Source organism: Phanerochaete carnosa (genome assembly GCF_000300595.1).
Source record: "Phanerochaete carnosa HHB-10118-sp unplaced genomic scaffold PHACAscaffold_13, whole genome shotgun sequence".
Classification (NCBI taxonomy): domain Eukaryota; kingdom Fungi; phylum Basidiomycota; class Agaricomycetes; order Polyporales; family Phanerochaetaceae; genus Phanerochaete; species Phanerochaete carnosa.
In genome coordinates, this window is record NW_006767640.1 from 850,856 (window position 1) to 865,315 (window position 14,460).

The window sequence follows — 14,460 nt, forward strand, 5'->3', positions numbered from 1 at the left end:
GGGCATTTGATGTCCAGAAGTACCAGGGGCGCGATTATCGAGGCGCACGACGAGCTCTCTACGGGATCGTTTGCGCCAGTTCGTGTCAAGCTTTCCCCACGCCACAATCGCGTCAGCGCGGTGCTTGGATATCGTGCTTGAGCTCTGTCTGGTGTACGAGTTGGTACATTTGTCTTAAACTTCAGTCGACGTAGCATTGCAGTGCATAAAAAAGAGATGTTTCACTATTGATACGTCCAAGTATTTTCTCCACCAGCAAGCATGCCAGGCCCAACATCAGCCCAGGTCCCTTACCACCTGGTGCGGCGCGCTTTGTTTGTACATGCTTGATAGAGTGCATCCGTCGGCTGGGACCTATGTCTCGGAGCTTGATCAAGACAAAACTCGAAGCTCGAAGGCCCACTTGATCACAATATTCTGCGTATTTAGCGGCGGATATGTGTCTTCGTGTGCGATGTCTAGGTAATGCTAGGAGATCAAGACGACGAAGCGTCACCAATCTTTAAGCGCCGGTCTCCTTCGAAGTTCCAGAGACCAAATTCCCGGCGAGGCTGGCGTACGGTGTCCTCGTAAGTTTAGCTGATTCACGTCGGTTTTCTTTTCCTATGTGGGAGACTGTGATCATCACCTCCACTCTAAACGCTCTCGAACGGTTGGCTGAAGAACAGCTAAGGGCCTTTGACAACGTCCGAAGAAAGGCGTTGTTTAACTAGCCAACTACCGAGGGGTAGTAGGCAAATTACGCGCCTTGGTTTGCAAAGTGTGCATACATCACTAAGGTTTGCTGCATAATGGCTAACTTCGGGGCTAACTCCAAAAATAACCCACGGGGGGATCATCCTGCTAGTTGCCGATATGAGTTACACATTACTGTCTATTGACTTGATCAGTACATCCCGTGGTATATATTTAGTACAGAAGATTGTGTATCCTTGTGGTGCTCTCAGCATTTTGCCCTCGTGCGACATACTATGGTATCCGTTCCCACGCCGCAGGTTTTCCCCACCGCCGTTCCTGCCAATTTCGGAACATGTCCGATACGCGCTCTTCGCCCTCCTTGACATCGTCATTGATACACAGCAGCGACGCGTCCGTGTAGCTGTCGATCCACCCGAGGGCGCCCTGCGCGTTCTCGTAGGTCTCGAGCATGACAAATGCATACGGCGTGAACCCTGCAACAGACGTCAGCGCTGTTGGACGTACAGTGCTAATCAACACCTACCAACGACAAAGCGGTACCGCTCGAGCAGACGCAGCGTCCAGTCGCGAATATTCACTTGGCGCGGAGAGTTACCGAGCACGGCCTTGACGTCAAACTGGCCGTCTTCCCACCGCTGCTCGAGCGACAAGTGCGGAACCTCGTCCTGCTCGGAAGCTTGGGCATTTGGTGATGCAGACACGGTGCGGAACGGCGACGGCAGGAACGCCTCCATGCCGAGGCGACCGTTGGCCTTCATTAAAACCTGAATGGCTGCAGAAACGTTCAGCGGGGCTCTGCGCGAAGGCGCAAAATGACACTTACCGCAATCGCCACACTGCGGGCTGCGGAACGCAATGTGCTTGAAGAGTTCAGAGGCACGCTCGAATGGCGCGCCACCGTCCGTGAAACACTCGTCGTACCAGATGGTGCACTCGGGCAGGTCGTCCTCCGAGACGCTGCTCGGCTTGAACCACTGCCAGTCGTGGTGGTCCGCCTCGGTGACGTACATGTACGGGTAGCCGTCGAGCGCCGAGGTCACGTAGAACGTCTTGTCGGCCTGGCGGTGTCCGCTCTCGCGTAGGTACGCGTGCACGCGGTCAGGCTCGAGCGTCTCGCGCAGGCCGGCGCGCACCGTCAGCTCGCGCGCGCCCTCGCCGCCGCCGAGCTCGAGCCACGCGCGGCGCATGATCTCGCCGTCCCAATCGTCGTCGAGGCCGCCGTGCTTCGCGACGGTCCACGACCAGAGGAGCGCCTCGCGCCAGCGCTCGACGAGGAAATGGGCCATGAGGAAGAACATGCTGACGTCGCCTGCGCCGGAGACAGACTCGCGGAAGGGGTGCGTCGCGGCGCGCGCGAGGTGCGGTGCCCACATCGCAGAGAGCTCGCGGATGATGGACATCGAGACGGCCTTGGCCTCGTGCAGGGCGTACGGACGGTGGCGGGCGCCAAAGCGGTCGCTGAGCAGGACGTTGCTCTCGCCCATGCTGCGCCATTCGCCGCGTGGTTCGTCAGGTGCCGGCTTCTCTGGCGAGACCATGATGCCGAGGTCCATGCGAAGGACGAGGCCGTAAGCTAGTTAGAGGTAAGCACTGCATGGCCGTGCTTGCTGGGGTCGATTGAACTCACCAGAAGTATGAAATGTCCTCGGAGTGAGTGGATTGGACATGTAAAAGTCATCATTCTGAGAAACATAGTTTAGTTTCGAAGCTGGACCATCGCTATCTGCGCGACATACCAGATATACACTGAAAAGGTAGCCCGCATAAATCACCTGTTCTGACAGCTAGAATGCTAGTCGACTTACATGTATTCAGACACGTCAGGAAGGTTGCCAAATTGCGACTCGATTGCATAGCTTTCGCCGCCCTCTTCAGTACCACCACGGCGCATACAGCGAGCAAACAATTCACCTGTTAAAAGTCTTGCCAGTATACGGTCTGAACATCTCCGCGTGGTGGACAACGTTGAGCTCGACACTGCCATCTCGCCATGCCCTGTTCTCCATGTCCAGCCACTGCGGTACTTGACCGAGCCTCCATTTCTCCGGTAGCGACACGTTTGGCAAACCTTCGGGTACAGCGAAGTCGGAAGTAACGAGGTGGAACTTGCCAGCATATGTCTTCCAGTTCGCCAAAACCGACCGCATCGAATGCCGCAGTTCATCGTTGTCCCTGGGCGCCACTAAAAAGTCAGCGGGCAAATCCGCCCAGACGAGTGCGACGTACCTATACTGCCTAGCCTGCTCGCTGGAGGATTTTGGCCGGTACGGGTCATCTGGCGCAAAGCTCTTCTCTGCTGCCTGCTTCGCCTCCTGAAGCAAGGCGTCCGAGCCGTTGACCCACGTCCAGACTACGTCAAAGTTGGGAATTTTTGGATCATAGCAAAGGGCCCCGGTGGAAAAGTAGGCATCTCTGCAGTGGTCAGGGAGCACTTGGACGGGCGTCAGGCGAGAGGAGGGCGGTCGCTGTGGTGGTGGCTCGAAAGGAAGGTACGCCGCATGATACTCCGGAATATAATCTGGTTCCTCGAAGAGGTCGTCGTCGTCCAATTCTGTGTCGACGGCTGACAAGATGAGATAGAAGCCAATAAGACCTATCGCAAGACCGGTGCCGAGAATAGCCCATCGTCTGTAACGGAACTGGTGCAGCCTTCCGGGCGGCTGGAGTGTCGCGGAGGTCGGGGGTCGGCCTGGGTGAGTCGCAAGAGGGATGTAGTCGCTGTATCTCATGTTGCTGACACGGGTAACAGCATCGAGGGCCGAAGCGCAGCGGGGGCGAGCTGCTCGTGTGATCTGTTTTATTAAGATCCCCCGCCAAGTCAAGCCGTTCGGCATCGATTGGTGGTAACGACCTCGGACTTGGCACTGGCAGGGCCATGCACTTAGCATGATATCATCTCTGACCAGAGATCTTCTCCCCACCGCCGCGAGCTTAGCCTTCCCGTATTGTTCGCATCGCGCTCCCCCCGCCTCAGTCGACCTCCCCTCTGCGTTCTGCGAGGTGCGGCGCAAGTACCCCGGAAATAGCGATGCTGCGGAATATTTCTGGTCGCGTTGTATCCGTCCACATTGCGTTGCGGGTGCTCGTGTGAGCGAGTAAACGGCAGCGACAAGCCCCGCGGCAGGAGCGGCACGAGAGCGCTATAAGCGCCAGGCATCTCGGCATCGGGACCAAGCGGGGAACCCTATCGGGCATGCGTAGCATTCGTTCCGTTTTCCCTACTTTAGTTGCCATCGTTGAGGATGTCTGCATGGGTTTTCATTGCCTCGCAGTGCGAAATGTCTCATGCGGGTAAGTAACCGGTTTTTGCAAGTTCTGGGATTTCTTCTCAGCCTCTAGCTCGGGTCGACCAGCTTGTGCGGCTAAGTACATGAATCTTCAATTCTCGACGCCAATTCTTGGCGAGCGCACAGACCGAGCCGGGCGGTCCTGAAGTGAGCCTGCCCTTGCCCACATAGACGAGCACGAAAACTGGCCGAGGGAACAAACCACTCGCTCAAGTGCGGTGTGTATATAGTACTTCCTGCTTGAGAAGGTGCTAATTGTCGGCTCCGATCCAGGCACGCCCCCCGGCTGACAGCTATCCGCAGCTTCCCGCCGCCACAAAGGCAGGGGGCCCCTGAGAGACCTGAGAGCCGGCGAGCGAAGCCAGGCGAGGCTCGCACGACGACCTAGTGAAACATTAACATGCGTTACTGCGAAGCTGTGCTCCGGGCGACGCTCCGCCTTCCATCACATATATTATTCTTGTAACCGCAGCTCCACAGCACCGCAGCAAACGCGATTCACGCTGCTCTCCCATATCATAATTTGAGAGTTGTTATTGGCGGCCGTCGAAGGCGACAGTCCCCCGGCGCGAGGGGCGCTGGTGACGGTCGTCTCATGACCATGCCGGCCCCGCACACGGCCTTCGAATTAGGGCAACATTGTAACTAGTTCCCACAGCGCCCTTCGTTCCCATCTCCGTCCTGCAAGCAACTGATGTTGCATGCCGCCATGGCTCCTGGCAGGGTCCTAGCACGTTGGGAGAGGCTGGAGTGCAGTTTGGCCCAGCCGGGGTTTGACTCCGCGTACAAATTCAGTTGAGAAAGATGGGTAGATGGTGGAGTACGTCTTGGGCTGGACGCAGTATTAATATTCTGGTCGACAAATTGGAAGGCCCAACTTTGGCTCAGAAACGCCGAGTAACAGACGGCTGGTGATCCCCTTCGCAGTGCAAAAGCTTCGCCTATACAGTGCTTGAGCGGCTCTCACTGCAGAGTTCCGGCCTAATTTGTCCGGACCGTGGGCAGCTCTCATCCGTGACTTTTTTCCCGACCGGCTCCGTCTCAGGCTCTCACTGCGCCAGATGTACCAGCTCCACTCCGGCGATATCCGTGAGATAAGTATCAATACTGATAGATGCAAGCTATTGTACAACAGCCACTGGATGGTATTACAGCAATATATATGTTTGGGGGTCCGAACCATAAAGTCCGCGGGCGGCGCCGCACACGCAGCGAACGGGTCAGCGGGCACTGGGCAGGCGACGGGGGAGGCGCACGTCAGACGCCAAACCAGAGCTCGGGGCCCCGAGGCGTGCGCGTCCTTGAAGCAACGCGCGCCGGCGATGGCGGACGCATCTCATACCACTCCTCGGTGCCCACGTCGCTCTTCTTCGCGAACACGGGCTCGCTGAAGACGCTATTACCGCGGTAGCTATCGTGTGTCTGCGACATTGAGTCCATCTCGCGCACCCGCGCCTGCTTGCGGAGGTGCAGCGTGATGCGAGACATCATCGTCACCGTAAGCCTGTGCCAAGAACGTCAGCGCCGTCCGCCAAGCAATTTAGGGGGAGGGAGAGGGGGGCATACAAACATTCCAATCTAGATGTCCGTCGCATGATCAGTATTGGCAAAAGATCCGCGGAGAGGAGAGCGGTCGCGGACGTACTGTGCGGTGATGTTCTGGATACCTGGGGGTGCCAAGGCAATCATCAGCGTGAGCACCAAGTTGACGGCAAAGATGACGCTACCGGGGACGTCAGCGAAAAAAAGCGCACAGCAAAGGAAGAGGCTTGCCTGTAGTACATGATTCCATCCCGCAAGAGCGCCTTCGCAATCTTGCCTGCGGTTTTATTCCGTACCGGGCCCAGCGTCCGCTTCAACGTCAGCATAAGGACAATAGTATCGTACGCCATGGGCATCCAAGCTGAGGCGGAAGCGATACCTCTTCTATCGGGTCTGCCATGAATCATGGAACGTCATGCAGAAGGAATGGTATTCCACATACACTTTACTGCCAAATATCATTGTACAAGCTGCGCAGCGAAAGCTTAGACGGGGCTAAGACAGTATGGAACAGAATTTCACATACAGTGTAAAGCAAGGTGGGAATGTGGGCCGGCTAGCGCGTGTGGGACGGCTAGCGTATGTTTAGCATCGAAGTGCAGGATATGTAGTGTAGGTGAGACTCACGAACGCCATTGGACAATAACCAAGCGTTAGTGCCGAGCTCGACGCAGAGTGCCGCAGCGACGAAGCCTACTACGAGGGGTCTTCTATTATATATCGCCGAGATACTGTGAACTGGACGTCATGAACGACTATTACGGCCTTATTGTGGACGAACGCACCGCAGAAGCATCATGAGCGCCGCTATGTTGATCCCGATGACGATCATGCTTCCCTCGTATCGTACGAAATGCTTGCATCTATGTTAAGCATCCACGTGTCATGTTAGAGATCCTGGCAACTATAAGCATGGCGCCGCACTTCTGTCACCAGGCATAAGCACGCTCCCAAGAAAACTTCCAAATGCATGAACTTACCTCGTGGGTCCAGGTTGGAGACAAATATGCTACACGATGGGGGCACTGTCAACCGATGTCTCTCTCGCGACATATCCGCCCGACGTCGGACGCACCGAATAAGTTTACTATGAAACCGAGGGGAGTGAGATACCTATTCTGCGGTTCACGTCATATCAGCTGAGCAAGGCCTGTAAGGCCGACGACGTACTAAAGCAAATAGGATTACGTCTATCCCAAGTTACACTGAGCTTACTATGCAGCATATGTGGACGTGACTCACATAATCCCTTCCTTTCTTTCCAAATATATTCCACCTGGCAAGTACCTCTACTTGTCAGCTTGAACATGACCCACATAGTTACGCGGATATACCTCATCTCCGAAGGTTATTATGTGGTCCCATACTAGTATCGTGAAGCTCACGAAGCCCATGTACTACATCATATGGTGAGCTTCCAGACAGCAAGTCTGCATTCCGGTTGTCCACAACGCACCGTAGTCATGCGCCTGAGAATGCGCGGGTGAGTACTTCGCTCTAAAGTAAGAGACGGAATACGTACGTCTGCGCGACGTCCTGTAGGTATGCTGGGGAGCGATTGTGCGCTGCGGTGTCCTCAATCCATTGCATTGTGGATACGGCACCGGGTCGTGGTTGGTCAAGCGAAGAATGAGCTCCCGCGTACACAGACAGGTGTGGTGCATGCAGTGGCAGTCTGGACTCCCTGTATCTGGTGGAATCATGGCTGGTGGACTTCCGAGCAATGCCTTATACCATCGGATATGTGTCCATGGAGAAGGTTTGTTCATCTGTTCCGCGCTGCCGGTCGCCGCAAGATTACACTCAGGTCGGGAATAGTGGGGGCTGTGCTTGTACAGTCTGTCAGATGAATATTCAGTAAAGGTGGAAATCCAACCACGCCGTTTTGACAACTTGATCACCTTTGTTATCTCATCACTTTGCCATGGTTCATGCCATACCTAGTGGCCATTGCATTGTGCACGCATACCGGCGATATTCATGCACTTGTGGCATCTCCAAGATCAAGGGCAGACAAGGTCGACAAATTGTCAGCGGCTAGCGGTGTTATGGGGCTTGACTAGGACTCCGTGCACCTGTAGTCGCATCGTATCTTCGCTTGTATCGCGCAAACCAATCTGTTGAAGAGCTCAATCTTGGAGCGAGCGAGTCTTATAGGAGTATAATGTGAGGGACGCTGCAAAGGCTGGCTCACGAGCATTTGGGCTCTCTACTTCACCCACCACTGTACGCTCGACCAGCCCGCAGTCGCCAGGTGACTCGCGAAGCTTAAGATCACAGCACTCCGTTTCGCAATATCTTGTGGCTGCACTTCGGCTATCTGAGGTGCAGCGGTGCATGGTATGATGCAAATGGAAGCATTTTAATCAGTCGGCAATGCAATCTTGTGGGGACGAGTGCGCAGTGGCCGGACAAGTTGACTGCGGGCACAGGTTTGTTAGTTGCATCGCTGGCGCCGCTAGTACCTTGGACATAAGGCGACTACTAGTGCAAAGGGGGAAGGGCGGCCTCTGATGACATTACAACTCTGTATTAGAGTTTCTACTACTTTTGGAGCTGCCACTGATAACACGTTTCAAGTACTGTCAAAGCCTGTCATAAGCCTGTAAGAGCAACCCGAGTTCCCCGATGAGCATGCTTCTCCATCTACAACTTGCGCAGTGGCAGTTATGGTCAACAATTACGTGTGCTTTCCAAGGGTATCAAACGTTCAGATCGGCCAGAAGCGGGAGAGCAGGCATGTCGCGATCCCCAGGCTGCACCGAGACGGAGTTGTCCAGCTGATCATCCCAAGATCTTGTGTGGTTATTATCCAGCTTCAAAATTGTTCCAACAGTGTACAAAGGTCTAAAAGCGAAGTTCAGTGCGAAGGAGTGTGATATTAATGGTTTTTTTTTTACTGTGGCTGGAAATAGAGCCGCCAGTACGCTAAAGTGACTCGGGACAAGGCTCAGGGATGAGGAGAGAACCTTGGGCTTCGTTACACGAACAGTATACCTTGTGATTAGCTCAGTACGTGGTTCCCGCGAGACTTAGCGCAGGTTTTCATTCGGGATGACAGCGCGGGTAGGTCGTAAGGTGCTAAGTTATGTCATACATAGGAGCCTGCAGACGCCCTCCTAATCGTCCGCAGGGTTGCGATCAGCCTTTGTCCAGATCTCCTCCAATTGCCCACCTCCCCGACTGGCCTTCATCTACACTGTGAGAATTCTGGTGTAATTGGCTTTCCTGAACTAGAACTGCTTCGCTTCGGCGACATCCACGGGATAAATATCAATACTGATAGATACGAGCAATACAACAGTCGCTGAGTGACATCATAGCGGCGTTTACGTTTGGGGGTCTAAACCATAATGTCTGCAGGCGGTGTCACGTACAGGTCAGAAGGCAGTGAGGGAGAAAACGCGCGAGTCAGACGATGAACCGAAGCTCGGAGTCTCGGCGTGCGTGCGAAGCAATGCGCACCGTCGCTGGCGGGCGGCGCATCTCGTACCACTCTTCGCTGCCTATGTCCCCCTTCTTCGGGAACATAGGCTCGCCGCCGCCGACGATCCCGCTGTCGTCGTGCGTCACGGTGGACTCCTCGACGGTCACGCTCATCGGATCGATAGGAGTTTCCCCGTCTGAGCGAGTGAAGCGCATTCGTGAGAGCACACCGCCGCCGCTGTGCGTGACTGCTGAGCGCCCCTGAAGTGTGGTGTCCGTCTCACGCGAACGCGCCTGCTTGCGGAGGTGTAGCGTTATACGGGAGATCATCGTCACCGTGAGCCTGCGTTTAGAGCGTCAGCGTCGCGCCGCCGAACAAGCGATTCAGCGGTAAACATACAGATATTCCAATCTAGATGTTCGTTGCACGATTAGCATCGGCGAAAGATCGATGGGAAGGAGAAGTAGCGAACGCACTGTGCAGTGATGTTCTGAAGACCCGGAGGGGCAGTAGCGATCATTAACGTGAGCACCAGGTTGACGGCGAAGATAACGCTACGGCAGGGCATCAGCAAAAGCAGCACACGATAACGATTCGAACGAGCCCACCTGTAGTACAGGATTCCATCCCGCAGGAGCACTTTTGCGATCTTGCCTGCCGTTTTATTCCGCACTGGGCCCAGCGTCCGCTTTAACGTAAGGGCAAGAACAATAGTATCGTATGCCAGGGGCATCCATGCTGAGGCGGAAGCGATACCCCCGCTGTCGTCGGCCATGAGTCACGGAGTAGCATACAGCAAGAATGGTGATACACATACACCTTGGAGTCGTCAAATATCATGGTACAAGCTGCGCGATGGAGAGTCAGGCGGGGCTAGGGCAGGGTGGACCAATATCCCACATACCGTGTATAGTAGGGCTGGAGTGACGGACAGCTGGCGCACGTTAGCATATCCGAGTCAGAACAGGCTGATTTAGCAGAGGGACTCACGAATGCCATTTGATAGCAGCCAGGCATTGGTGCCGAACTCGACGCAAAACGCCGCCGCGACGAAGCCTATTACTAGGGGTTTGCCACTATACATTGCGGAGATACTGCAATAGGGACGATCATTAATAACTACCACGATTCTGTGGTCAACGAACGCACCGTAAGAGCATCATAAGCGCCGTGATGTTGATCCCAATGACGGTCATGCTTCCCTCGTACCGGACGAAGTGTTTGCATCTGTGTCAATCACCCGCACATCACATTAGATATCCCGACAACTTTGAGCACAGCATTGTACCTCTGTTGCTAGGTTTGAGCACGCTCCGACGGAAACCTCCAAATACGTGTACTCACCTCGGGGGTCCAGGTTGGAGACATATATGCTACACAAAGGGGAACTGTCAACCTATGTCTTCCCCGCAACATGCCCGCCTAACGTACCAAACAGGTTTATTATAAAACCGAAGGGAGTAATATATCTATTCTGTGGCTCAGGTCACATCAACGGTGCAAGACTCGAAAGGCAGACGACGTACTATACCAAATAGGATTGCGACTATTCCACATTACGTTGGGATCACCGCGTAGTGTATGCGGATGTAACTCACCAAGTCCCTTCTTCCCTTTCCATATATACTCTACCTGGAAGGGTCCCTCTGCCAGTCAGCATGTACATAGTTTCTCTGGTAGCACGGACGTACCTCGTCTCCGAAGGTTATTATATGATCCCATACCAGTACCATGAAGCTCACGAAGCCCATATACTGCATCGCACAGTAAGCTTCCAGGCAGCGAGGCTACATTCTAGCCAACGCACTATAGTCATGCGCCTAAAAAGTAGCGGATGAGCGCTCCGCTTCAGGGTGGAGGAGGGAACACGTACACTTGCGCAACATCCTGTGGATATGGCGGGGGCTGGTCGAGCAGTACTGACATGTCCTCAATCCATGGCATGATTCTGATGCTGCACCAGGTCGCAGGTGGTAAAGCGGATGGCGAGCTCCCGCATAGACGGGCAGAAGCAACGCATATACGGGCAGTCTGCGTATCTGGTGGAAGCATGGTATCTTATACCTCCGGGCGTGTGTCCTTGGAGAAGGTTTGTTCATTTTTTCTCCGAGCGCGAAATCCCGAGTCACTTGGCGACACTGCTGGACCGCTGCTCCCCCTGTCAGGGTTTAATCTCGCGCGGGGGGAACGGGGGATAGTACAGTTTCCGTCAATCAAAGATGGTGAAGCGCTGTAGAGGGCGTAGACTGTGCGGGGTGAGCGGACGGTGCGAGGGAAGTGAGGAGCTTGGTCGCTTCGACTTGATGACATCAAGCTTCCTGTGAGAATCAGCGGTGTGTCGTACGTAGGAGCGTCGGAAGTATGGTTCTCTCTGTCATGGACCCACGCCGTATCATACGCAATGTCTCTGCTTCTAAACCTCTCAGGATGCAATACGGCGGCAAAAGCGCGCGTCGGAGTCATCAGGTTGCCCAGAGGACCAAACAGCGCCTACCGGACGGTGCCATCTCTACATGATGGCCAGCCGTAATTACCATGCTGCGCAGGACACGTAGTGCAGCCGAACATGACTGACGGTACAGACATGAGGAGTAGCTTATAACTAGAGGTGACGTAAGATATCCCGAACGCGAAATTGGGTAGTACATACGATATACATAGGCATAATGGAGGAAGTGGCAGATTGGTTGTCCATAACACATCCAAAGCTCGCAGAGCCAATCGAGACAGGTGTCATGATAAAATCTGAAGAGTACAACGTTAACATATGAAGGGGATTCTAGAGGCGCAGCGACCAATTTTGATGAAGATACGTACTGCTAAGAGGACCACAGCAACCACGACGATGAGAACGAACATCAGACATATCGCCCTGCGCCCAGCCTTCCGCTGATACTCGTGTGCTGTGGTCAGCTCCTCGGCAGCACCGGCGGTGTCGACAGCGATAGATGAAATGTTAGACTCAATATTATCTAAAGAGTGGAGTATCAGCGCCGTGCAGAAGATACGAGAAGAAGTGAACTCTACCGAGCATGTTCCCTTGCTCCTGTACCAGCGTCCCGAGGTCGCGAAATATCTCATGCAGCTCATGGATACCGGTCTCAATCTCTCGTATTTCGGTTTCTCGCTCCTGAATCAAGGATTCCTGGTGGGCTAACTCCTGGGGTGACAGTTGATTCTGCAGCGCCTGTGCTTGGTACTGAGACGAAGTAGGACTTGTAGGCCGCTCCTCACTGGACACTATGTGAGAAAGCGCAGGACGCGGGAGCAGACACTGCACGTACGCAGCATGATCTTCTTCCACGGCATGTTTCACTGTCTCCACTACCGTGCGCTGACGTTCGGCGCTGACCTGTTGAGCGCGTTGAAAGGCGACAAGGGACATCTGGAAGTCATGGGAGGTTTTTTGCAAGGAAGTCTTGTGTTTGGGCTAGATGAAAACGGTCAACAAGGGTTCAGGCTAAGAATGTGATGGTAGCCGGTAATCCCGAAGGCGAAGAACTCACCAGTGTGGCCTGCAACGCTGCAAGCTTCTTCAGATCGTCGGAACCACGCTTGGCCATAGCACGGGTGGTCTCGGTCAGGTCATGGCTGCACCCCAGATGATTGAGTTGACCATATCACAGATAGTAATCAAGCGGCGTACAGAGACTTGCGCAGCTGAGCGGAGTCCCGGTTCGTCCCAAGCTGGTCCACCAGCTTCAGGATACCTTGCACATTGGCGTTGATCTTGAAGACTTGCAGCGACAGCGACGACTGCAGACTAAGGAAAGCTGACTCTTCTTGTGACTGGGGTATGGAGTGAGAGTTGGCGGGGGTGGCGAGCCCCGCCTCTATGTCTTGGAAACTCATGGGTATAAAACGACGATGACGGTAGAGAACAAGCCGGGCGCCACACTCAGGCCCGCAGTGCGCGTGCTTGAAGAGCGTCGGGGTTCTCACGCCCACATGTGGAAAGCGTCGGTAATAAGCGCCAAGAAACTACAACCGAATCGACGTCCTTGTGTATCGTATGTACCATTACGTAGATATCAAGAGTGATAATACAAGCCACAAAAAAAGCACGAGCAAAGGTGGAACCATCGGCAATAGTCCATGCGGGCAGCCGGATACCCAGCCGAGGGAGTAAGTGATACAGGATCCTCATGAAGCACGCGCTGTGGTCGAGCCGCTCTTCGAACGATGCATAACTACCCAAGGGTGCTTGCGCACCTCGCTGAGCGGCAGGCGTTTCTCTGGATCATATTGGAGGAGCTGCAAGCGTGTAAGAAAAGGTGCATTTGACCAGACCGTGGATGCTGACCTTAGTGATTAGGTCCCTTGCCTCTGGAGATACCTTTGTAGGAATCTTTAGGTCGACTCGCGCAATACGTTTGTACGTTGCTATAGAAAATTTGTCAGGATAGGCTTAGTAAATGCTGCACACAAGGCCTACCGTTATGTCCAGTCAAGTCCTCGAACGGCGGAGCCCCAACAATGAACTCGTATGTGAGTACACCGAGAGCCCAATAATCAACCTTCTCGTTGTGCTCCTTCCCCTCGACCATCTCCGGCGGAAGATAATCCAGCGTGCCGCACAGGGTCTTTCTACGGTTTCCCGGAGCATGCACACTCCAACCGAAGTCTCCAATCTTCAGCTCTCCGTTGATCCCCAAGAGCAAGTTCTCTGGCTTGATATCTCGGTGAATTACATGCTTCGAGTGGAGATACATTAACGCGTCGGCCATTTGATCAACGTAGCGTGCGCTCCGCTTCTCGGAGAAGCATCCGTGCTTCGTGAGCTGCTTGTAGAGCTCGCCCTTGCCAGCAAACTCGAGCATGAGGAAGATTCGCTTCTCATCGTGGAAGTAGCCGTACAGGCGCAGGACGTTCGGATGTCGCAGGTTCTGTTGGATCTCAATCTCGCGCCGAATCTGCTTCTCGACGCGGGACTGAACGATTTCGGACTTGTACAAGCACTTAAGCGCGAGGATGTAATGAGGCTCGCACTTGGTGCGGACCATGTACACGCGCCCAAACTTGCCCTTGCCTAGTGGCCGGCCGATATCGAAGTCGGTCAGGTGCCATTCGCGGGTTGGGCGGTATCTGCTACGAGTTCGGCATGGCCGCTAGTGCACAGCGCGGAGCGGGGCTTACCGTGATACGCTGGAGTCCAGGGCGAGGTGCTCTGCTGCCTCTCCATACACCTTTTCCCCTCGGTTCTCATTGTCAATCTCAAATCCACCATCGTATCGTCCGATGTCTATTGCCGGCTGTGACGCTGCGGGGACAGGTGGCGGAGGAGCTGCAGTCGTAGCTTTCGTGGGAGATGCGGGACGTGTAGTCTGTTTTGCAGCCACTGAAGATGAAGAAGTCGCCTTTTGGAGTCCTGCAGGGAAAGGGTTCGGAGCAGCGTATTTGGACAACAGTTTCGAGACATTCTGGCCGGCCTGGCTTGGCTTCTTCTGGTGTGTCGCCGTCGTCGGCTTGGTCGCTGTCGTGTTCTGCTTCGAGGATATCTCAAGG

The 14,460-nt window shown here is 54.5% G+C and overlaps 6 protein-coding genes across 6 annotated transcripts; all 6 read right to left on the reverse strand.

Moving 5' to 3' along the window:
• Positions 1–855: 855 nt before the first annotated feature.
• PHACADRAFT_265395 (uncharacterized protein) lies at positions 856–3,498 on the reverse strand. Its single transcript, XM_007401734.1, has 8 exons — positions 2,926–3,498; positions 2,611–2,871; positions 2,505–2,555; positions 2,436–2,445; positions 2,327–2,381; positions 1,523–2,272; positions 1,223–1,471; positions 856–1,172 (listed from the first exon to the last, which is right to left on the reverse strand). The coding sequence occupies exons 1-8, from the start codon at positions 3,426–3,428 to the stop codon at positions 970–972; spliced, it is 2,082 nt and encodes a 693-aa protein (XP_007401796.1). The 5' UTR covers positions 3,429–3,498; the 3' UTR covers positions 856–969.
• A 1,576-nt stretch (positions 3,499–5,074) lies between these two features.
• PHACADRAFT_214265 (uncharacterized protein) lies at positions 5,075–5,945 on the reverse strand. The gene is made up of 3 exons (XM_007401735.1): positions 5,769–5,945; positions 5,632–5,709; positions 5,075–5,490 (listed from the first exon to the last, which is right to left on the reverse strand). The coding sequence occupies exons 1-3, from the start codon at positions 5,933–5,935 to the stop codon at positions 5,244–5,246; spliced, it is 492 nt and encodes a 163-aa protein (XP_007401797.1). The 5' UTR covers positions 5,936–5,945; the 3' UTR covers positions 5,075–5,243.
• An 872-nt stretch (positions 5,946–6,817) lies between these two features.
• PHACADRAFT_201439 (uncharacterized protein) lies at positions 6,818–7,118 on the reverse strand (the record flags this gene model as incomplete). The annotated part of the gene is made up of 3 exons (XM_007401736.1): positions 6,818–6,925; positions 6,985–6,997; positions 7,051–7,118. The coding sequence occupies 3 exons, from the start codon at positions 7,116–7,118 to the stop codon at positions 6,818–6,820; spliced, it is 189 nt and encodes a 62-aa protein (XP_007401798.1).
• A 1,450-nt stretch (positions 7,119–8,568) lies between these two features.
• PHACADRAFT_188785 (uncharacterized protein) lies at positions 8,569–10,151 on the reverse strand (the record flags this gene model as incomplete). Its single annotated transcript, XM_007401737.1, has 8 exons — positions 8,569–9,297; positions 9,355–9,366; positions 9,432–9,509; positions 9,564–9,716; positions 9,773–9,803; positions 9,860–9,889; positions 9,946–10,031; positions 10,105–10,151. 8 exons carry the CDS (start codon positions 10,149–10,151, stop codon positions 8,940–8,942), a joined length of 795 nt encoding a protein of 264 aa, XP_007401799.1. The 3' UTR covers positions 8,569–8,939.
• A 1,401-nt stretch (positions 10,152–11,552) lies between these two features.
• On the reverse strand, positions 11,553–12,837 carry PHACADRAFT_265399 (uncharacterized protein). Its single transcript, XM_007401738.1, has 6 exons — positions 12,602–12,837; positions 12,462–12,546; positions 12,240–12,385; positions 11,983–12,188; positions 11,773–11,927; positions 11,553–11,700 (listed from the first exon to the last, which is right to left on the reverse strand). The coding sequence occupies exons 1-6, from the start codon at positions 12,805–12,807 to the stop codon at positions 11,689–11,691; spliced, it is 810 nt and encodes a 269-aa protein (XP_007401800.1). The 5' UTR covers positions 12,808–12,837; the 3' UTR covers positions 11,553–11,688.
• Positions 12,838–13,098: 261 nt separating this feature from the next.
• Positions 13,099–14,027, reverse strand: PHACADRAFT_106683 (uncharacterized protein; the record flags this gene model as incomplete). Its single annotated transcript, XM_007401739.1, has 3 exons — positions 13,099–13,209; positions 13,259–13,338; positions 13,391–14,027. Coding segments are annotated over 3 exons (828 nt in total), but the record flags the coding sequence as incomplete, so codon positions are not given.
• Positions 14,028–14,460: the final 433 nt, after the last annotated feature.

Coding starts and splice junctions, on each gene's coding strand:
- PHACADRAFT_214265 (XM_007401735.1), bottom strand. CDS start 5,935: ATGATTCATGGCAGACCCGATAGAAGAGGTATCGCTTCCGCCTCAGCT. Junction 5,710..5,768: donor CTCTTGCGGGATGGAATCAT/GTACTACAGGCA, acceptor CGTCCCCGGTAG/CGTCATCTTTGCCGTCAACT. Junction 5,491..5,631: donor ATCCAGAACATCACCGCACA/GTACGTCCGCGA, acceptor TTCTTGGCACAG/GCTTACGGTGACGATGATGT.
- PHACADRAFT_265399 (XM_007401738.1), bottom strand. CDS start 12,807: ATGAGTTTCCAAGACATAGAGGCGGGGCTCGCCACCCCCGCCAACTCT. Junction 12,189..12,239: donor GTGGAAGAAGATCATGCTGC/GTACGTGCAGTG, acceptor CATAGTGTCCAG/TGAGGAGCGGCCTACAAGTC. Junction 11,928..11,982: donor GGAGCAAGGGAACATGCTCG/GTAGAGTTCACT, acceptor TCCACTCTTTAG/ATAATATTGAGTCTAACATT.
- PHACADRAFT_265395 (XM_007401734.1), bottom strand. CDS start 3,428: ATGAGATACAGCGACTACATCCCTCTTGCGACTCACCCAGGCCGACCC. Junction 2,273..2,326: donor GAGGACATTTCATACTTCTG/GTGAGTTCAATC, acceptor ACCTCTAACTAG/CTTACGGCCTCGTCCTTCGC. Junction 1,472..1,522: donor CCCGCAGTGTGGCGATTGCG/GTAAGTGTCATT, acceptor ACGTTTCTGCAG/CCATTCAGGTTTTAATGAAG.